The sequence below is a fragment of the Heptranchias perlo genome, chromosome 12 (genome assembly GCF_035084215.1).
Source record: "Heptranchias perlo isolate sHepPer1 chromosome 12, sHepPer1.hap1, whole genome shotgun sequence".
Lineage (NCBI taxonomy): Eukaryota > Metazoa > Chordata > Chondrichthyes > Hexanchiformes > Hexanchidae > Heptranchias > Heptranchias perlo.
In genome coordinates this window covers 34686864-34710133 of record NC_090336.1, presented here as the reverse complement: position 1 = coordinate 34710133, position 23270 = coordinate 34686864, and the positions used below count along the sequence as shown (strand labels likewise).

Below are 23270 nucleotides of genomic sequence, written 5' to 3'. Positions count from 1 at the left end.
CACAGAAGGAGGCCATTCGACCCATCGTGCCTGTGCCGGCTCTTTAGAAGAGCTATCTAATTTGTCCTATTTGCCTGCTCTTTCCCCATAGCCCTGTAAATTTTTCCCTTCAAGTAATTATCTAATTCTCTTTTGAAAGTTACTATTGAATCTGCTTCCACCACCCTTTCAGGCAGCTCATTCCAGATCATTACAACTCGCTACATAAAAAATCACTATCAAAATGTTTCCTCATGTCGCCTCTGGCTCTTTTGCCGATCAGCTTAATCTGTGTCTTCTGGTTACCGGCCCTTCTGCCACTGGAAACAGTTTCTCCTTATTTAATTTGTCAAAACCCTTTATGATGTTGAACACCTCTATCAAATCTCCCCTTAACCTTCTCTGTTCTAAGGAGAACAATCCCAGCTTCTCCAGTCTCTCCACATAACTGAAGTCCTTCATTCCTGGTACCATTCTAGTAAATCCCTTCTGCACCCTCTCTAAGGCCTTGACAGCCTTCCTAAAGTGTGGTGCCCAGAATTGAACACAATACTCCAGCTGAGGCCTAACCAGTGATTTATAAAGGTTCAACATTTCCACCACTTCCTTTGACTCCATGACCACCTCTGTGCTATCAGATTGCCTGATTGACATTAAGCTAGAGATGAGTGAAAATGTCTTCCAACTGAATACCAGGAAGCACAAAGTCACTGTTTATGGCTATTCTGTACCTCAACACCCTTTACCTGCCTTAGCTCCACATCCTGCGATACCCTTATCTAACAAAAATCTATCCATCTCAGTCTTGAAAGCTCCAATAGTCCCAGCATCCACAGCTTTTTGGGGCAGTGAATTCTAGATTTCTATTATCTTTGGATGAAAAAGTGCTTCCTGATTTCCCTGCTAAATGGCCTAGTTCTAATTTTGAGTTTATGTCCCCTCGTTCCTGATTCCTCCAGAGGAAATAGTTTCCCTGTGTCCACCCTATCGAATCCTTTTAACATTTTAAACATCTCGATCAGATCACCCCTCAATCTTCTATACTCAAGGGAATACAAGCTCAGTTTGTACAGTTGTGAGTTATGGTGGCACCTGATCATGTCTTTTTCATATCCTAGTGTAGATTTCCTCACCGTTATCGTGGTGAGTGAATGACTGCAGCCACAGTAATGATGGTTTTGTTTTGTTCTGTTGCGAGGTGGCTGGTTTTTGGCAGAGTTTGTGTCAGATCTTTGGCGATCTAGTTGTGGGAATACACAAGCTCATAATAATGGTATGTTTATAATCCCACTTGACCAGTGGATGGGGGTAAGTAGTCTTTTAGGAGTGGTACATCTGAACATCTATGATGTGTGTGGACTTTTAAAGAGGGTCCTCACGCAGTTCAACGGTTTCACATATGTTTGTGATATTTACCTTATTCTTCAGTTACTAAGCTATCTACAGACAAAAATGGGCTATTTAATTATAACAGCACATTTTTTTTCATGGAGCTTTACCTATCTGCAAGTCAAATTCTGTTCTTTTTTTTTGGTTTTGCATAGTTTCTTTCTTCCCAAAGTATGAAACTATAACATTGGTCCTCTGTGGCTTGAAGCTGTCCTAGCAACCAAAATCCCTCATGCCCTGTTCCTCTATTAATAACTATGGTAGAGGTAATGGGCGTTAAGCATATGATATAACACACAGAAGAGCCACTAGAAATTGTCTACTTTAATCATGATTAAATGTAATTGGACTCATTGTTTCAGCTGTTGGTGACTATTCCATTGCAATATAGAACTGCAGTTATGTTTTAGTTATGATCTACCTGGTAGATACCCCTCGAGGGATCATCTTCACATACCTACAATTTAGTAGCAAAATAATGCATTGCATTTGAAATGATATAATGCGCCTGTCCTCATAAAACAGTACTGTATATCCTTTGATTTATAGTAAGCAGCCACTAGTGTATAAAAACAAGAATTGCATATGCATTTTCTGTCTGTCACACTGTGGACATCATGTGCCTGATGCACATTACTGTCACAATTTAAAAATTGTAAAGACAGCTGGAATCTCCAAGAATACAAGGTATCAGAGCCAGGGTGTCTGCAGGCTCTTGCGTGACCTGTGTATGAACTCACCCAGGGTTTATTTAACATTAAGCAGACTTAGTAGTCTTAAAGGGACACACAGGCATACATTTTAAGCAGCGGAATAGTACTTTATGCTTTACATGTTCCTGCCTTATAAAACAGTGTCTTACCATGAGCAATGCCATGGAAGATTTGTTAGTAATAAAAGCAGTATTATATTACATGTAATATATTACACACTTTTGGTCTGTCATTTAAAGCATCACACTTTAAAAAAGAATAGATGTCAATATATGTATGTCTGTCAGCCCATGCTGGCTCTCTGTAAGAGCAATCCAGTTAGTCCCACTCCCCCGCTCTTTCCCTGTAGCCCTGCAAATTATTTCCTTTCAAGAATTTATCCAATTCCTTTTTGAAAGCCACGATTGAATCTGCTTCCACCACCATTTCAGGCAGCGCATTCCAGATCATAACTACTCGCTGCATAAAAAGATTTTTCCTCATGTCACCTTTGGTTCTTTTGCCAATCACCTTAAATCTGTGTCCTCTGGTTCTCGACCCTTCCGTCAATGAGAACAGTTTATCTTTATTTACTTTATCTAAACCCGTCATGATTTTGAACACTTCAATCAAATCTCCTCTCAACCTTCTCTGCTCTGAGGAGAACAACCCCAGTTTCTCCAGTCTATCCACATAACTGAAGTCCCTCATCCCTGGAACCATTCTAGTAAATCTTTTCTGCACCCTCTCTAAGGCCTTCACATCCTTCCTAAAGTGCAGTGCCCAGAATTGGACACAGTACTCCATCTGTGGCCAATGGGCTGAATGGCCTCCTTCTGTGCAATAACCATTCTATGATTCTATGTGTGTTTTTATGTGTGTGCACATCTATATGTTTCTTTGTCTGTCTTTGTATACATGTGCATCTTTGTACATGTGGATGTGTATCTGCAGATGGACCTGTTTCTACTGTATGTTTGTGCGTGTATATGTCTGTGTATGCGTGTGAAATGTCACAGTTGGCCCTAAGCTAAACCAGGCTTTGCAAAGTGTTCCCCTTTTTCGGGGAAGAGGCGTCACGATGAGGTCGGAGAACAGGATCTGTATAATTTAGAGGGGTGAAGGTGGGGTCAGCCGCCCTATCACAACAAGTGTTTGGATGCTGCAGACTGTCCGCTCTCCCACTGAAGTCTGTGCCGGAACAGCGAGGAGAAGGCATGGGTACGGTGAACAAAGTTAAAATCGCACTGTTGGGGAGCGAGGGAGTTGGCAAGTCCGGTAAGTGTTTCCAGGCGGGAGGTACTATTATTTCCCCTGTGAACAGAGAGCACAATTTGAGTTTGATTTCCTCTCAATGGGCAGCTGCCCATTAAATGTCCTGGATTAGACAGCGGGGAGCTCACCCCGCGTTATTAGGGGGTTATTTTTTTAAGCTTCTTGTGTGAATTTGTTGGATTGTAGAACACCTCGTGTAGAGAGAACCCAACCTGTGAGCAGATCCCAGAGAGAGTTGTAGCTCAGAATTAATTCGATTTGCTTAAGTGGATCTTCTTATTTCTGCCGCTGCTGGAAAGGCGTAAAGAAGAGAAACCGATCGGGTGAGGGGAAAAGGGAACCAGATTAGAAATATTTGGATCCACTCAACGTTAAAATGAAGATGTTTGCCTGTCTGAGATTGTGTTGGGATTTAGTTATGTCTGATTCCGGAATCATTCTCTCCCCCTCTTCTCCATGTTGAAGGTTAACTTATGCCAGTTGCTGATAATCTCTTGTTTTCTCGACTTTCTCAGCTCTTCTTGTGCGGTTTTTAACGAAGAGATTTATCGGGGAGTATGCATCAAACTCCAGTGAGTACACCGTTCTCTGCCCTAAATTGTATCAGAAGAATCGTAAACTTTTTTAAGGGTGAAAAAGTAAAATAAAATCTTAAGTGACTGCTATTCCATACCCCAAAAATGGCCCTGTAATGAGACTTGGTAAATGTAGTATCGATGTCAATAACATGTTTATTTTAAATCTAATGTACATTTCTCAAGTTCACATTTACTGAAGAACTTCAAAATATTCTAACTGTGATTTATTACGCGGTTTACTACAATTGTCTGTTTATGATTAACTTGCCCTTGATCATCCACTGAAAGTGCGAACTGTACACTGTGAAAGTCCACAGACACCTCCCTGTCCTCTCCGCTCCAGGGAACCTGCAGCATCCTTTTCCAGTAAGAAGTTTGGAGACTTGAATTAAAAAACTCCCAATACTTCGGGTTTAGTGTTTGCATGTGTGTTTGTTCTTTGATGCTCTTTTCTTTTAACTGACTGAGAAGCTTCACGTTAATTGGTGCTGCAGCTTTAAAATGGGAATTTTAACATGATCTGGAAGTCATTCGACTCAATTATCGTGTGTCCATTAAAAGAAACCAGCATTTGTGATATTATCCTATATGGATGATGTAAATGAAACAAAGTGATTTATAAACTTCAAAATGTTTTTTTTTCAAAGCCCAGGAAAGGAATCTGTTTCAAAAGCTTTCAGCTTATGCAAAGTTGAGACATTACTGTATTGACAAAGCAGATCACTGCAAAACTTTTAACCCTTCCATTAGATCTCCTCATAATAGTTCACCTAACAGATAAAAGAAGTGAAAGTCACGGCACTCCACATTTCATTAAAACATTGATGGTAAATGATTTTCTACATTGCAGTATTGTAGAGGAACCTAGTGCTGACGTCATCAATTTAATACTGCATAATTTACTCTGTATATCCTTTAACATTGTGTGATGCTGGATTAAAAAACATGTAATTGTTCCTCATTTCATGGTGTATTTCAGAATCATTTGATGCAATAATTAGTTCATAGTCAAGAGTTAATGACTATGCCTGAATGCATTGGATTGTAATTGAAGTGCAGCCTGATTCAAGAACAAAGCCTGGTGGAGGCTCAGAATTTCAGTCAAACTTCTGTTCTCAGTTACATGAAAACAAGAAAAACCATGGATGAGAAAATGCCATGTGACCCAGCAAAGACAATCTATCTGTTATATTAACCATCCCTTCACGGTATCTGATTCCATTTTGAAAGGTTACCTTACTTGGCAGGTTATTCCAAACACGACGGCACGGACTTGATGGGCCGAATGGCCTCCTTCCATGCTGTAACCTTTCTATTCTACGTGCCATTCTTGGAGTAAAGAAGTTCTTCCTGATACCTGTTCTAAATTGACTCTTCGCTCATTTTCATTTATGCCCTCTGGATCTGCTTTCTTGGAGTATATTGGAGTAATGATCTCACTTTACTGTGTGTTCTGTTATATGACCACATCACAATTATTTTGAAATAGCTTTTTAATTTAATTTTAAATTTTCCTTTATAGCTTTCAGATCTGAGGCAGGTCAATGTGAAATGGTGGCTAGATATAAATTTCCTCAGCTTTGCATTTGTTTTTTTTTATCATCTAACCACACTGTTATCAGTGACAATAATAAAGTTACGACCTGGCACTGTTTCCTTGACTCTGCTGAGTCATCTCAGACATATCTGGGCAGCAGGGAGTCACATAGGACTGTCCTCAATTGCAGCAAGTGTCCCTTGATCAGAAACTGAGGGAACTTTCACGATCAGTTAGAAATTGCACGTGAGTACTGTATAATCAAAGTGACTTACCACACAGTGCGTTGTTTGACTCAGAATTTGACCTGCCTCTTTTCATAGCTTGCACCTTCCATTTAATCGATAAAGTATGTTGCTCTATCTAGCTTTCATATTTGTAGGACTATGTAATGTGGTGCAAATTGAAAAATGTGCTAAATCTCAAAGTAATTCAATATTTATTTCAGAATACTTGGCACAGAAACAATAAACTGTATATACATACGTTCGTCACATTGTGATACATAATTATGTCTTTTAAAGACTATCCTTTTGTAACATCATAACTTTGTTCTCCCCTAGCTTTAGCTTATCCCAACCCTTATTTCTGTCAGCCAGTACCATTCTGTGATTGGCTTTCTCCAATGGGCAAAATCATCCTGGGCTGATTCACCATGCAGTCTGCCTCTCTCCCTGACATTCAGAATAGAACATGTTGGAATTTATGGCTCAGAATTCACATTTTACTAGTGCCGCTGCACTGCCAAGAACATTCTATTTTGTAGAAAAAACAACGATAAGATTATGTTTATTTCCAGAAAGTGGTGAATAAATTGTGAGTTCAAGCTCCATTCAGGACTTGGTGCAGAATCTAGGCTGACATTTCGGTGCAGCACTGATGGGGTACTACATTGTCAGAGGTGCCGACTATCAAATGAGATGGCACTATTCAAAGAGCAGGAGTTTTACTGGTGTTCTGGGTGACATTTCTCACTCAACCTATACCATCAAAAACAGATTTGGTTAACTAGTTATTCGACTCATTTGCTGTTTGTGGGACTTTGCTATGTGAAAGGTGGCAGCTACATTTGCCTACATGATGCTAATGATTGATTGTACTTCAGTTATGTGGAGAGACTGGAGAAGGGGATGTTCTCCTTAGAACTGGGAAGGTTAGGGGGAGATTTGACAGAGGTATTCAAGATCCCGAACAGTTTTGATAGAGTAAAAAAGGAGAAGCTGTTTCCAGTGGAAGAAGGGTCGATAACCAGAGGACACAGACCGACAAAAGAGCCAGAGGCAACATGAGGGAACATTTTTTTACGCAGCGAGTTGTAATGATCTGGAATGCACTGCCTGAAAGGGTGGTAGAAGCGGATTCAATAGTAACTTTCAAAAGGGAATTGGATAAATACCTGAAGGGAAATAATTTACAGGGCCGTGGGGAAAGAGCAGGAGATTGGAACTAATTGGATAGTTCTTTCAAAGAGCCAGCACAGGCATAATGGGCCAAATGGCCTCTTCCTGTGCTACTATGATACTATGAAAAGTAACTAATTGGTTGTGAAGTGCTTTGGAACATCTTGAGGATCTGATAAGATTCTACATATAAATTCATGTTCTTTCTTCTTTCCATTTTATTAGCTCGTGTTAAATGTGAGTTGTAACATACAAAACAAGATTATACTGAAGTCCCTCTTACAAAAAACTGAAATCTTAATTCAACTTCTTTTCAAAAATGATCGAATTAAAAATACTCCAAAAGTCTCAACATTCGAAGATTCCAGTTCAGGATACTTTGTGCGGTAAGGGTATGTCTGTTACTATGTAGTGGTTCAAGAAGGTGGCTCACCACCACCTTCTCAAGGGCAGTTAGGGATGGACAATAAATGCTGGCCTTGCCAGCGACGCCCACATCCCATGAACAAATAAAAAAAATTAAAATAGACTAGATTATATAATAGTTTAACAATAATAAAATATAAAGTCTGTCTTCCTGCTTGGAAGTCAATCCTTAAACTTAAGCTGTGAAACAGAATTTAATATAAATTAAATTAATTTGAGCAACTGTTAACACATTCAGCCACAAATTAGTTCCTCTGATCATACAGATGTATGGGCCTTTGTGACCTGACACCAGACTTTCCCAAATTTGCACATCTAAACTTGAGGCTATCCACTCTGCAGTGCTGGTTTCTTGCTGGTTCTCCAGCAGCTCATAATAACATTTTAGCAGGTTCCCTTAAATATAATAAGAACATAAGAAATTGGAGCAGGAATAGGCCTTTATGGCCTCTCGATCCTGCTCTGCCATTCAATAAAATCATGGCTGATCTTCTATCTCAACTCCACTTTCCCCATTACCCTTGAATCCCTTAGTGTCCAAAAATCTATCAATCTCAGTTTTGAATATACTCAACGACCGAGCATCCACCACCCCCTGGGGTGGACAATTCCAAAGATTCACAACCCTCTGAGTGAAGACATTTTTCCTCAATTCAGTCCTAAATGGCCAACCCCTTATTCTGAGACTATGACCCCTAGTTCTCGACTCTCCAGCCAGGGGAAACTGCCTCTCAGCATCTACCCTATCAAGCCCTCTAAGAATTTTATACGTTTCAGTGAGATCACCTCTCATTCTTCTAAACTCCAGAGAATATAGGCCCATTCTACTCAATTTTTGTTCCCAGGAATTAATCCAGTGAACCTTCGTTGCACCCCCTCCAAGGCAAGTATATCCTTCCTTAGGTAAGGAGACCAAAACTGTACACAGTACTCCGGATGTGGTCTCACCAAAGCCCTGTATAATTGCAGCAAGACTTCCTTACTCTTATACTCCAACCCCCTTTCAATAAAGGCTAACATACCATTTGCCTTCCTAATTGCTTGCTGTACCTGCATGTTAACTTTCTGTGATCCATGTACAAGGACACCCAAATCCCTCTGAATACCAACATTCACTAGTCTCTCACCTTTTAATAAATATTCTGGTTTTCTATTCTTCCTACCAAAGTGGATAATTTCACATTTCCCCACATTATACTCCACCTGCCACCTTCTCACTCACTCACTTAATCTGTCTATATTCCTTTGCAGCCTTTTTGTGTCCTCCTCACAGCTTACTTTCCCACTTAGCTTTGTATCGTCAGGAAACTTGGACACATTTCACTCGGCCCCCTCATCTAAGTCATTGATATATATTTTAAACAGCTGAGGCCTAAGCATTAATCCCTGCGGCTCCCCACTAGTTACAACCTGCCAACCTGAAAATTACCCATTTATTCCTACTCTGTTTTCTGTCCATTAACCAATCCTCAATCCATGCTAATATATTACTCCCAATCCCATTAGCCCTACTCTTGTGTAACAACCTCTTCTGTGGCACCTTATCGCATGACTTTTGAAAATCCAAATATACTACATCCACTGGTTCCCCTTTATCTACCCTACTAGTTACGCCCTCAAAAATCTCTAATAGATTTGTCAAACACGATTTCCCTTTCATAAAACCGTGTTGACTCTGCCTAATCATATTATGTAAGGAGTCGTACAACACCAGGTTATAGTCCAACAGCTTTATTTGAAATCACAAGCTTTTGGAGCTTTTCTCCTTCGTCAGGTGAGTGACGAAGGAGAAAAGCTCAGAAAGCTTGTGATTTCAAATAAAGCTGTTGGACTATAGCCTGGTGTTGTATGACTCCTTACATTTGTCCACCCCAGTCCATCACCGGCATTTCCACATCATAATCATATTATGATTTTCTAAGTGCCCTGTTCCCATGTCCCTAATAACAGATTCTAACATTTTCCCGACTACTGATGTCAGGCTAACTGGCCTCTAGTTTTATATATAGTAATATATTTAAAGTGAAACACTTATTCATGCAATTAAGCAGTGGGATCAGGCTATGATTCAACAACCTTTGTAGATTTAGAGACATTCATCAATATATTACCTTTTTTCCCCTCTAATTCACTCCACTCCTTTCCTGAAGGAGCTGACTTACGCTGCGATCCAGATCCATGGGCACTGGCAGCCCTCTGATACTTCGTCCAGTTGACCATTATTCATTTATAAGTCTGGATAGTGACTATTGGCAGCCTTTTTGACCAAGGGGGCAGCATTGTTGAGGCCAATCCTGCCCTCACTTAAGTATGACAAGTGCACCTTTTGACCATGGTCACTAGATAACAGCCACGTCTAAGAAACTTGGTGATTTTAATTTTTTTTCTTTCTGTCTTGCCCAAGGGTCCCATCACTATCCTGGCTGGGATCAGGTGATTCAGCATGGACCAGGGAATGAACCTGGGTCCTTCCTGGTTGCCAGGTGATGTATTTCTCACTGAATCACTGAGGGACCTTTATCAGTGTATTTTCAATGCTCTTCTGAAGCCTTTAATATTTTGAGCATCTCAGGATGGGAGACAGGGATCCAAATACTTCTTAACATCTCCCGTAGAGACTGATCCTATAAAGTTTGGATGGAGTCCATTAATTGAATCTCGTGAAAACCATATATTTAAATTTTAATGGAAAAGCATTTTATGCACATTTGCTACATAAATAATACCCTTTCCGTAGCCTAATAAGACAGGTTGAAGGAAAATCTTCAGTTCTTGTATAACACTGTACCTTTTTATTTACATACAAAATGTGTCCTAGTCATGCTGGAAGGAGCACTGGGTTATTGGTTATTCAGAGAATTTCTAAGTCACGTAGAAGTTTGGTAAAGTGGAAGATGCTTGCATTCTATCACTAATAACCGAAAACATTTTTATAAGTAGGCAATGTTTAAAAACTGCCTCCAAAACAGTGTAAACATACAATAAAATATTCACGTCTATATTATTTTCCTTTTAAATGTTGCAGATTTCCTGTATCAGAAAAGACTTTCAATAGATGGCCAACAGTTGAACTTGGAGATATTTGACCCTTGCTCCTGGGTGCGTGAGTAAATGAATAATTACATTCATTCATCATGGATATTTTATTTATTTTAACATTTTTAACATTTATTTTTTTCTTGAGTTTATGTGGTTGATTACATATTTGCAAGTTTAAATATTTTTTCTCTTTACATTCAGTGATGGCTCTCATTTCCTTGTTGGGGAAAGTTACAATAATGTTGGTTGCCCTCTGGCATCTTGGCCAACTTTCATTGCTTATGTGTGTGTCTTGAATTTATTGGCAGGCTAAAGACTTGGCAATGGGGAAAGGTCAGATCACAGCTGAGCCCAATCTTATCCTATCCAACATCCATACACATGGTTTAAGAAGAGGTCATTGGGTAGAGATCAGGGGCTCGACTTTCAAATGAAAGCCTGGGTGCGACAGGGATGGGAGTGCAGTGGAAGTTGGTAAAATCCCGAGTGAGTAAGGAACCCGGCTCCAACCCGCTGACTTCCACATCTCACACAGACGCTTCTGTGTCCGTGCGGGGCTCTGGAATCTGGAAGTTCCACCGGCTATTAAAGCCGGCTGGACGATATTTAAATAAGCAAATGTACCTCATTGAGGTACTAAAGGTACTTTATTTGTTACATAGTAGGTAGTTACAATGCTTTTCAACTTACCTGGGTGGCTTTCCCACGGCTTCCGATTCACGCCTGGTGAAACTGAGCCGAATCAGGCAAAAATAAAGTAAATAAATTAAATAAAATAACATTTCACAAAGTTAAAAAAAAATAAACCTACCTTTCAAACAATGTCACCTGCACCCCCCTGCTCCGATGTCCGATGTCTCACCCCCCCGATGTCTCTTCTCCGATGTCTCACCCCCCTCCGATGTCTCCCGCCCCCCTTCCGACGATGTCTGATGTCTCCTCTCCGATTTTAGTGCCCCCTCCCCCGACTCTCTTCCAGCGCCAGATGACGTCTCTCTCTCCCTTTCTCCCTCCTTCCCTGCTTTCCCCCACCTCTGGTGTTGCAGCTCCTGTCGGAAGCCAGCCTGTCAATCAGGCTGGCTGCCAGGCACGAAACTGGGAAATAAGATTGATGAGCATCAGTTACTTTGCGATCGCGTGGGGAAAGGTAAGTTTTTTTTATTCAGGTTTGCTGCACGCCCTTTGACCCCCACACCCCCACACCCACCGCTGCCATCCCGCCACCCTCTTAAAATTGAGCTCGAGAAGTGGGAATCCTGGCTGATTTTCTCCTCCTTAGCCCAGGGGCACTCATGAAATTGTAGACTGTCAACCACCACCCTGGTTGAGATCAGATAACTGGGCATGGACCAGGGATTGTATTGGGACCTTTCTGGTCTTTATGGCTCAACCACTGACAGCATAAACTCACTCACCTATCGGGGAGCATGTATGGGTGGTGGCTGTAAGTATATGGAGCTTAGTTATGGTATGCACATAATTAAAAGCAAAGCTCATCTACATTGTCCCATTTTCCTGTTGCCCTTCTGTGACAATCCCAATTCTCATGCTTTCTATTTTTAGAGTCTTGTAGAATGAGAGTTCTAAATTGGTGCTGATTTCAGAGCAACTTCATGGTGAGATCTTGGGCTCAATTTTCAAAGTAAAAAACGGGTGGGTTGGGGGTGGGGGGGGCATTGAAAATTGCCACCATTTCAGACCCGCTCCCAACCCACCTATTTCCAGTTTTCACCGGGACGAGGGGCGGGCGACCAACCTACTCCCAGGAGGAGGGTCGGGCCTCAAAACCTTTCAAGGGGGCTTCAGGCCTCCATTTTTCTCCAATTCCCGATTTCAAATCTGGGGGACGGGATTCCCGGGCCTTATGTTTTACGCCTCGTGAAAGGAAGTGAGAAGGCCCGAGACTAACAGGTAGGTGCCTAGAAAGGCAAAGCTTATGGGCCCGGAGGAGCAGGAGTGCTTCCCCCAGGCTCAACCAGCCTACCTGCACCAAACCCCCACGATCGCGGACAGCTGACCCCCAATCGTGGACCCCTCCCTGATTGCGGACCCCCCGCCGATCGTGGACCCCCCTGATCCTCCACCCGCTCCTCTGACACCGATCCACCCCAATCCCCCGACCCCGATTCTCCCCCCAACCCCCAATTCCGATCTTCCCCCTCCGACGTTCAACCCCCAACCCCGATCCTCCCCCCTTGACCCCGATCCTCCCCTTCCGACCCCCGACCCCGATATCCTGAACCCAACCCTCCACTCCACTCCGATCCTCCCACCCCCAACCCGATCATCCCCCCCCCCCCGACTCCGATCTTCTGACCCTTGACCCTTCCCCTCAATGATCGCGGACCGCCGCGATGACTCCCGATCCCGACACCCTCCCGTGACTGACCCCCCATCCCATCCACAATGACTCGCGACCCCGTGTCCACCTATGCCCACCCATGCCCCCCGTGCACAGCCATGCCCCCATGCCCAACCGTGCCCCCCACATGCCTCCCCCAATCCATACAAACAAAGAGTTACCTGCAGACTTACCCATTCGCAACCCCTCAGATAATGAAGCAGTCCGTGCCCACATGCAGCAAGACCTGGACAACATCCAGACTTGGGCTTATAAGTGGCAAGTAACATTCGCGCCAGACAAGTGCCAGGCAATGACCATGTCCAACAAGAGAGAGTCTAACAGCATTCAACAGCATTACCATTGCCGAATGCCCCACCATCAACATCCTGGGGGCCACGATTGACCAGAAACTTAACTGGACCAGCCGTATAAATACTGTGGCTACAAGATCAGGTCAGAGGCTGGGTATTCTGCGGCGAGTGACTCACTTCCTGACTCCCCAAAGCCTTTCCACCATCTACAAGGCACAAGTCAGGAGTGTGATGGAATACACTCTACTTGCCTGGATGAGTGCAGCTCCAACAACACTCAAGAAGCTCGATACCATCCAGGACAAAGCCGCCCCCTTGATTGGTACCCCATCCACCACCCTAAACATTCACTCCCTTCACCACCGGTGCACCGTGGCTGCAGTGTGTACCATCCACAGGATGCACTGCAGCAACTCGCCAAGGCTTCTTCGACAGCACTTCCCAAACCCGTGACCTCTACCACCTAGAAGGAGAAGGGCAGCAGACACATGGGAACAACACCACCTGCACGTTCCCCCCCAAGTCACACACCATCCCGATTTGGAAATATATCGCCATTCCTTCATCATCGCTGGGTCAAAATCCTGGAACTCCCTACCTAACAGCACTGTGGGAGAACCTTCACCACACGGACTGCAGCAGTTCAAGAAGGCGGCTCACCACCACCTTCTCAAGGGCAATTAGGGATGGGCAATAAATGCCGGCCTCGCCAGCGACGCCCACATCCCATGAACGAATTTAAAAAAAAGACGTCCTCTCCCTGACTGCTCTCCTGTCCGACTGAAACCAGCCTGTCAATCAGCCTGTCAGTCGGACGGGAAACCGATAAAAAAAATTAAAGACATCCTTACGTCAAAATCGTAAGGACGTCCGGGAAACCAGTAATAATGGGTTTCTTGACCTCAATTTGACCACCCCCGCCCCCCCTTCCCGGCTCCCTTTTAAAATTGAGCCCCTTGTTTCTATGAGTTCGCAAATTGGAATTATTCAAACTCTTTCTGTTTCAAATTCTTAATGGGAGTCCTTCATCACTGATATATAATCAAATTTGAATTCAAACCCTAGATGTGGAAGAACCTCTAGTTGTTGCCATTTGTTTATGAGAACTTGTACTATTCTAGCACTATTAGTATTCAAATCTTGATAAAATTATTTAAATAAAATAGCTGAGCAGATATCATTGAATATTGGGGGTTAAATTCGATAACCCCCAAATCCGAGCACGGGAGTCGAGGTGCGCGATTAACCTACGCCCGGTCGTTCCGATACAGGCAGCACACGAGATTTGTGCTGCCTGCTCACTTGTCTGACTCCAGCGTGAGCAGCCAGGCCTAGCTGCGTTGTTCAGTGACTTCTCACCAGCAGGGGGGTCTAGGTATCGCCTGAGTGGCTCGCTCCCCTTGAAGGCAGCCTGCGCCTCTTAAAGGCAGCCTGCACCTCTTATTCGCAAAAAATAGGATACGGGTCCGCACGGAGTCTGAACGGAGATCAGACATCGCACACGTCAAAAACAGATGCAGGTGCCGTCCCTATGTTTACAAACTGTGGAGTTATGTTGAAACATTGAATAAAGGTTGTGCACTACTAAATCCCACATCCTCCAATCTGCGCACCAGACCTCACCAATCTGCTGATCTGAGTTTGTACCGGGCCTGCGAGACAGCATGCACCAAGGTTCTCTGATGATGAACTAGAGGCCTTGGTGCAAGAGATGGACAGAAGGAGAGGCATCCTATATCCGCATGGGGCAAAAGGCCCTCCAGACGTATGTTCAATAGGCATTAGGGGATGAAATTAATATCAGGCGCATAGCACCATGAACATGGGTGCAGTGCAAGAAGAAGTTCAATGCTTTGACATGAGTGGTCAAGGTGAGTGAGGTCAACTGTCAAGTGCTATCTCTTACCAACTGCACCACTAGCCTCACCCACTGCTCCACGCACTACACCCCCATCACCCACATACCAACAAACTCTTTCCATCAGTAAACAACTCTTCCAATCAGATGCTTCCACTCACCCTCACACATTATCACTGTTGCAAGCCGCACACCCACAATTTACAGGTCACACACTGATAGCTATTCAACCATGACAGGCACATCACCCAAACATCCTGCAGGACACTCACCGGCACACATCCTGTTTTCTTGCAGGAGAAGGTGGCGCATAACAGGAGGCAGCAAGTGGCAGTGACATTTAGCCCCTCGAGCCTGTTCCGCCATTCAATGAGATCATGGTTGGTCTGTGACCTAACTCCATATACCCGCCTTAGCCCCATATCTCTTAATACCTTTGGTTAACAAAAATATATCAATCACATTCAAAATTCACAATTGAGCTAGCGTCAACTGCCGATTCAGAAGAGTGTTCCAAACTTCTCCCATCCTTTGCATGTAGAAGCATTTCCTAACTTCACTCCTGCAATTCCTGGCTCCAAATTTTAGTTTATGTTACCTAGTCCTAGTTTTCAAGCATTGGAGACCTCCAAAAACACATACAAATTCATCAGCATCCAGAAGCAATAATCCAGCAACTAACCTGTAAATCTTGCATGGTCCCTTTAAATAGCCTGGTGGGGGGGTCCTCCAGGCCGTCTACGACATGTTCAGCTGTTCGTGGTTAAGGCAGTGCGTTGGCTGGAGCGTTGAGTGCCAAAATGGTATCTATCCCTTTAAATTAGTGTTGTACATTGATCTAATGCATATTCTCTTTACTTTACATGGTACCGGCATTCGTTATCTGTGCGTATGCAAAAGCCTTTACCAAGATGGCATCCATCGCACGTTGCGCACGCATTCTGGACGCCATTTTGGGCCCTTAGGAGACCGCGTAGCACCTAAAAAACGCTGTCGAATTTATAGCCCATTGTATTTTTATAATTTTATTAAAAGAAAGAATTTCTGAGCTGATCTCAGCAAGGTAACAGTTGGGTTGCTACAATGGCTTTGGGATCTCTGGGCTAGGGAGGAGGAATAAGCTGGGTTCCTACTCCTGATCACTATCCAGTGACTTTTGGGAAAGTGAATGTGTGGACGTGATGTGAGTACAGGATCCTTTTCAATATACCTGTGGCACAGAGCTCTTCCAAATTCGGCACTAAATGACGCTGAATTGGCAATCTCACTCAGTGAAGCCCCAGAATGATTGGTGCAGGAAATAGAAAAATGTCAGACTGGCTCAGTATGGGGTGATCTTCTGAGGCAGTGGCCAAGTAGAGGGAGCTTTATTCTACAATTAGCCCTGTGATACCTGATCTGCGAGTACTTGATGCCTGAAGTGTGAAGTCTTTCGTTGCCCAGCACTAACATCCTTCACTTTTAAGACAAAATTCACACCTTTTTAAACTGCCAGAAAGTTTGCAAATATATGTTTCTCTATATATTTGGATGATTGCTACTTTCACTGATAAGATGTCATTGTGTTTATGTGCAAAGCTGTCTGAGCTGTTGGCAGTGGTGCTCCTCTTATCTGCATCACTTATAATGAAGACAGTGGTCCTGAAATTACACATTATTTTATGGTGTTTCTGGGGTACTATTGCATCACACTGGCATTTTAGCAGTGAATTTCCATTGGGTTTCCACCCTGTAATGGCAGCAATGTAATTCGCAAACAGATCCAGAGCTCCCTGCAATGTGCCTGTTGATTCTGCAGGCAACTACTTTAAGTATTTGCAAATGAGGGCACCCAGTGCTGTTGTGCTAAAGTCCCAGAAGTTGAGGTTGGAACGATATGAATGAGGTTTACCTCAGCTGAGACTGATGGAGATGACTTTAGACCTGCCACCTGAAGAAACTTTCAAGAGATTGCCGGAGTTACAGAAGAGCTTTTAAAGTTTTATTTTACCTTGCACTTGGATGGAGCTGGACTTACCTGGGACCAGCCTAAGGCCTCGTGAGACCACTGGGATATTTTTGCTCCCACCCACAGTGAGAGGTTCTAAGTAGCAGATATTGGATTCCCAATGGACATTCCCTTGTTTGCAATTCTAATGGAGGAGCATTAGTACAAAATGGAGGAAAAGAGAGTGAGGCAGCATTTGAGATATTATTGTCTCCTTGAAGAACCAACGGGACACACAGATCATAAAATATGTGCACAAGTTTCTCTAACCAGATTGTGAGAATGTGGTGCAAACTGGGCATTTGAGGGATGTCTCCCTGGTGGCATCAGACAGCTGATGAAATGGATCTGCTGGTTTCACTGTGTTAAAATGGAGGAAGGGATTTTAAGGTTCTGCAGGAAAGTAATTACTGTTGGAGATAGTGACATATGTTGTAAGATTCAGAGTTAGTGAACTCCTTCATCACAGTGCAGGGTGAAAGGTTACTTGTGCAGCTATTAATTTTAGAGGGTGAACCATGTGTTGGTGCCCATGATGTCCAAGAGAGAAAAGGGAGAGTGGCTGGTGTGTTCCCTTGCCTGCCCTCATCAGGTCATTGAACTTTTCTGGCACTGGTCTGCAGTTCTGGGGTGAGAGAGGTGCCACTCAGCACCACTGCCACTTCCCTCCACATGGCACGAGAGACATTATTTTGAGGTTTCTTCCCGAAGGCATCCAGCAGTCTTTCCTTTGCTACATCTCATTCAGGAATGTCTGAAGGCTCATTGAAATTGTGTGCTCTTTTCTGCCTCCTTCCAGTGCTTCGCTCCCTTCTTTGACTGCATCTGCCCGGTCCTCCACTTGAAGACATGCTTTAAAAGTACCACAAAATCTCTCATGAGTCATCGGTTACATACACACCTGACAGTTACCTCAGTCTTGCAAAATGTTCACCACCTATGTGCTGCTCCCCCAGCCTGCTGCTGAAATCCTCAGCCATTCTAGGCTCTTTAAAGGCAATTTCTATTCCTGCCAGTATAGAACTCCCTTGTTATATGGGAATTGCACTAGGCCAATTCCAATGGATAATCAAATCACAATTCGCATTGGGGTCAGTGGTGCTTTCAATCATAACACCACTTTTAACCAGTGTGGCTGGCCAGCATTTAGGGCACTAGAAGCCTGTGAGAAGAAATGTACGCAAGGCTCATTTAAAGTTCAATTTATTTAAATTAATGGACCTTCCCATTTATTTAAATTTAGGGATCTCGGCAGTATCCCCCTTTTGGAATGAGTGCCTCAGGTGGCATAAGGAGATGGCGGGGGGGGGGGATTGTTTCTGCTGGGTGACCCACTCCCTAACATAGGGCCACCCTTGTCTGCTGCCACTGATGTTTTTGACCTCTAAAGATCAAATTGAGCAAAGGGAAGCCCCCAGCAAGGCATCAACTGTACGGGCAGCCAGCAGCCCTTCACTGGCTACTGGCAACTAACATTCTGGCCCCCTTCTCCGTGCTAGCATCTTAAGAAAGGTCATGTTTTGATTTGTAAGAGGGCACAGTGGGGCTGATAATACAATCCTGGCAGCACTGTGCCAGGCCCACTGCACCTGAGGCACTGGCCATGCCAAAGTGACCTCACCTTGCCCCTTAATGTGAGATCAAACCATTGAAATATTTTAGTGGTGCACAACGCATGACTTGGCCCACTGTACCTTCTTACAAGTCAAAACATTTCCTTTCTTAAGATACTCTGCTGTTGATACTTTTTTCAAATGCTTTGGTTCATTGGAATTCTTATCATTCACCTAGCACTGCAGATCCTTACCTGATGCATGCATAAGATACTGCTCTTGGTTTGTCAGTTGGAAATATTGCAATAGGATTTTTAATAGTTGCTATTTATTTTGTAATAGTATAACACATAATTGCTCTTTGACCACTTTTAGCAGACTAATGAAAGCCAGTATCCCACGGTTGAACCGCTGGAGTGGGCCAACAGCTTCATTGTGGTTTATAACATCAGTGACCGAGCTTCTTTCCTGACTGCCAAAAATATTATTCATCAGATTAAAGAAGCACGAATGGAACAGTGCAAAAGGTAACTTATGTTATGAGGAAATTGTACAGCAGTAACCCTGAGAGAATGTAAAGCACACTGTACGCGGACCTAGTTTTCATTCTTTATTGATGAAGAATTTAAATCACATTAACAGCTGCTATCATAGGGGCTGTCTGTTGAACACAGTTTAGCCCCCAGTGGCTTAGTGGGTGGAGGCACTGATGTACTGAGCTGTACAAGGAAGATCCCAAGTTTGATCTCCAGTTTGTGCTGAGTTAGTTGATCTCCGCTTTTGCTGGCAGTTAGTGCATTAGATTTGGCCTCAGCGCCTCTGAGTTAGGGAGGGAAAAATATCAGCTGGTGCTTAATAACCCCTACCAGGAAGTACATATGTGGATGTTGGGTGAGGATGTGATTGGGCTTGGCAGTGTTGTCCTCCACAGTCAGCTCGAGGCTCATACATGAAGAATGGCCTTTTGGGGGAGGTGCTAGAAGGCCACCAGTGCCCATGAAACCATTTCTCAGCGAGATACCTTACCTTCTGGAGAGGTAGGGAAAAACTAGGTAAAACGATGTTTACCCCCTCGTGACCAATAACGATATTATTTTAAACAATTTTACAACACCAAGTTATAGTCCAGCAATTTTATTTTAAATTCACAAGCTTTCGGAGGCTTCCCCCTTCCTCAGGTGAACGATCGTTCACCTGAGGAAGGGGGAAGCCTCCGAAAGCTTGTGAATTTAAAATAAAATTGCTGGACTATAACTTGGTGTTGTAAAATTGTTTACAATTGTCAACCCCAGTCCATCACCGGCATCTCCACATCATCGATATTATTTTAAGTAGAGTTGGACACGTTTAGAGGAAAACTCCTGGAAACAAATTACAAAAGTCATATTGCTGAGCTCCATTTTTGTGGCATTTCATTAAATAATTGAATGTGAGCTCTTTGTTCACATTTAATTCTTTCAATCTTAGAATGGCCATTCCAGGTACCTGGATGCATGCAGCCATTAGATACAACTGTGGTCACCCAAAAATAATACAGGATGATGTGGCAATGATGGGCACAGAGTCTGGTCTTGCCTGGCTTCACCCCTTAGCTGATTGCAGACTGCAAATAAAAACTTATTGCAAAGGCATACAGCCCTCCCAATCGTCTGTCCTTTTACACTTTGCTTACTGGAGGGGCAGTATACTCCTATAGCAAATTTCTGTTTGCAGTCAGCAATGAGCACTAGTGGAGCACAGACATAACATCTAGACATAGCAGTCAAAAATGAGTGCAGGAAGCCGCTTGTGATATCAATCATCCCAGTAAGCTAGACTGTGGGAAATTACAAACAACAAATAGTAAATTTCCAATATATTATCTTTCAGTGATGTGGAAGTCCCTATTAGCCTCATTGGCAATAAACAAGATCTGTGTCATGCCAGAGAGGTCCATGAAGAAGAAGGTCGCCTGCTCGCCGTTGAGAACAAGTGCCAGTTCCAGGAAGTGTCAGCGGCAGAGCATTACCAAGAAATATTCAGTGCATTTCTGAAACTGATTCATGCTGTCAGGGACTGCCTGAAAAACAAGACAGACAAGAGGAGGTACAGTGGGCCCAAGTCAATGGCCAAGTTCATTAACAATGTGTTTGGGAAGAGAAGAAAATCTGTATAAATGAGCATATTATCTGTGGACTGAGGTTATGATTATGGGATCAATTCTTTTGGTTATTTACTTCTCCTGTCATACTGTACAAAAACTTAGTGTAAGATTTTAAAAATAAGTTGGATGTATAGAGTGCCACTGCTGTGGCAGTGCTGTCAGTTATTAACTATATCATGTGAAAGGGTTTCTTTTTGTGATATTGGATATTTGATCTATCCAAATGACAGATGCTAACATGGAGTTGTTTTGAATTGAAGTGTGCGCTCTATCAACAGAACGAATAGTTGCATCTATTGCTGCAGAGCAAAAGTATATACTTCATGTTGACAGTCCTAAATTGCCTAAATGCCAGATGGATTCAGCAGATCAGGCAGCATTCGTGGAAAAACAGCTGTCAATATCAAAACTTGAGGAAGTGCCAATGGTTTGAAAGGTTGACAGCTGTTTTCTCACAGTTGCTGCCTGACCTGCTGAGTGTTCCCAGCTTTTTCTGTTTTTATTTTCAGATTTCCAGCAACTGCAGTATTTTGCTTTTTGGCCTCATTATTGTATATTGATAAAGCTACAAAGAGAAAGTGCCTCTTTTTGCCTTGTACTTAAGTTGCTAAGTTGAGGAACAAAGACATGTTTAAGTAGCAGTGAGGGATGCTTGTATTAAATTAATCTAATGTTACAATACTAAATAATGTAAGGCATTGATTAATACATGTTTGGTTTTCAAAGCCTTGAAGACTAATTTTCCAGTGGCACAGTGTATTAGAAGAAATTAATTATCATAATGTACAAGCTTGATTAAATAGATTCATTTGTTTGGATATACATTTCTGTAGCTCAGAAAATTAACTAGTTGGTAAAGAAAGGGAAATGTTTTAAAATGTTTAGAAACGACAGAGTCTAGATGTATTTTGAAACAGGAGCACCTAGATCTCAAAAGGCATTTCATGTGGTTTAATGGTAAAATACTAGGATGAAATGATTCAATCCAAATGTAACTATTTTGGTGCACATTTCAATACAGGCCACAGAGGAATTGGATTAGTTTTATTTTGTTTCCTTATAATACATGAGTATTTACTCAGTAACTGATGTTTTTGCAGTTGTTCCAAGAAAAACATTGAAGACTAACCTAAATCATATTTATGTAACTGTGAATGTATATGCTTTGGCTTCCTTGGAGTTGTAGCAGAAAGCACATTTTCTTCCTGCACATGTAATGTGTGCTGTCCTCACTTACTGCCTCTTTGTTCCTGAGTAGGTCAAACCTCAAGCAGGAACCCTGTAACAGTGGCAAGACGAATTATCTTTATCTGCAAAGTCACCAAAGATCCAGTGGTGGTTCTATGGTAACATTTTTGAGTTTGCTGAAGTAATTATTTATCAGGAAGTTGCATTACATTTCTGCCTCCATAGTGACCATTATGCACCCACATACACCAGAACTGTAAATAATTTGGATGTCTTCTGCTATTACAGTGCTATGATTGAATACTGGTAGAACTGAGTCAATGCCAATATTGTTTTGCCCGTTGCTGTAGGTAGTTCACAAATATATGGTTACATATATACTTTTTAATAATTTATATAATTCTATATGAAGATGACCAGCTACATATTTAACAGTAAATAAACACTTTTATGTTGCTACTAGTATAATAAATAAAATTGTACAAATCATATATAACAACATTATGACTACTGTTCAAATATTTTGAATTTGCTATATTTGGTATGAAATAAAATGTTCTAAATCAGGTTTAATCTGCAGTAAACTGGTTTAATCATTACAATAAAGGTAAGGGAACCATTCAGTATATTCAATATTGTAAGAAATGCACCATTTGGCATAATGGAGAGGGGTAAAAACTAGAAGTTTTGGCATCAGAGATGGATCTTCATGTGCTGTTGATGGTATGTTAGTGCAGTGTATTGGAGCTCCATTGTGGTGTGCTATAAAGTGGTAGTATGTGCTGCATCATTACAATTACCCACATGCAAGTTCACAATCATTATCACGGGGCGACATGGACATGTTGGGCCAAAGGGCCTGTTTCCATGTTGTAAACTTCTATGATTCTATGATTCTACAGGGAGGCAATAAGTGGAGGCCAGTTATAGGAATGAACTGATAATGAAAGGAACATGGGAACATAGGAACAGGAGTAGGCCATTCAGCCCCTCGTGCATGCTCCGCCATTTGATAAGATCATGGCTGATCTAACTCCATATACCTGCCTTTGGCCCATATCTCTTAATACCTTTGGTTGCCAAAAAGCTATCTATCTCAGATTTAAATTTAGCAATTGAGCTAGTATCAATTGCCGTTTGCAGAAGAGAGTTCCAAACTTCTACCACCCTTTGTGTGTAGAAATGTTTTCTAATCTCGCTCCTGAAAGGTCTGGCTCTAATTTTTAGACTGTGCCCCCTACTCCTAAAATCCCCAACCAGCGGAAATAGTTTCTCTCTATCCACCCTATCCATTCCCCTTAATATCTTATAAACTTTGATCAGATCACCCCTTAACCTTCTAAACTCTAGAGAATACAACCCCAATTTGTGTAATCTCTCCTCGTAACTTAACCCTTGAAGTCCGGGTATCATTCCAGTAAACCTACGCTGCACTCCCTCCAAGGCCATTATGTCCTTCCGAAGGTGTGGTGCCCAGAACTGCTCGCAGTACTCCAGGTGCAGTCTAACCAGGGTTTTGTATAGCTGCAGCATAACTTCTGCCCCCTTGTACTCTAGTTCTCTAGATATAA

The 23270-nt window shown here is 42.6% G+C and overlaps 2 protein-coding genes across 5 annotated transcripts in view; one reads left to right on the top strand and one right to left on the bottom strand.

The window, feature by feature from the left end:
* rpl27a (ribosomal protein L27a) overlaps positions 1-10578 on the bottom strand; it is a 290041-nt gene extending 279463 nt beyond the window's left edge. The window contains exon 1 of the mRNA XM_067993942.1: positions 10574-10578. Coding sequence (XP_067850043.1) covers positions 10574-10575 — 2 coding nt within the window. The 5' untranslated portion in view covers positions 10576-10578. The remainder of the gene's footprint in view (positions 1-10573) is intronic.
* On the top strand, positions 3142-22227 carry rerglb (RERG/RAS-like b). Of its 4 annotated transcripts, none has more exons than XM_067993939.1 (6): positions 3313-3338; positions 3851-3907; positions 9681-9759; positions 10302-10375; positions 18744-18895; positions 20238-22227. In XM_067993939.1, the coding sequence occupies exons 3-6, from the start codon at positions 9720-9722 to the stop codon at positions 20521-20523; spliced, it is 552 nt and encodes a 183-aa protein (XP_067850040.1). In that variant the 5' UTR covers positions 3313-3338; positions 3851-3907; positions 9681-9719; the 3' UTR covers positions 20524-22227. The 4 variants fall into 4 exon arrangements, with proteins under 4 accessions (XP_067850037.1, XP_067850040.1, XP_067850038.1 ...); XM_067993937.1 differs by lacking the exon at positions 9681-9759 and adding an exon at positions 7076-7236 and having other exon boundaries at positions 3316-3338; XM_067993938.1 differs by lacking the exons at positions 3313-3338; positions 9681-9759 and adding exons at positions 3448-3658; positions 7076-7236.
* The last annotated feature ends 1043 nt before the right edge of the window (positions 22228-23270 follow it).

What these genes read in the sequence shown, in the direction of transcription:
- rerglb (XM_067993936.1), top strand. Translation starts at nt 3,278, where the DNA reads ATGGGTACGGTGAACAAAGTTAAAATCGCACTGTTGGGGAGCGAGGGA. An exon ending in CGAGGGAGTTGGCAAGTCCG is followed by an intron (nt 3,339 to 3,850) that starts GTAAGTGTTTCC and finishes CGACTTTCTCAG; the next exon opens with CTCTTCTTGTGCGGTTTTTA. An exon ending in CGAATGGAACAGTGCAAAAG is followed by an intron (nt 18,896 to 20,237) that starts GTAACTTATGTT and finishes ATTATCTTTCAG; the next exon opens with TGATGTGGAAGTCCCTATTA.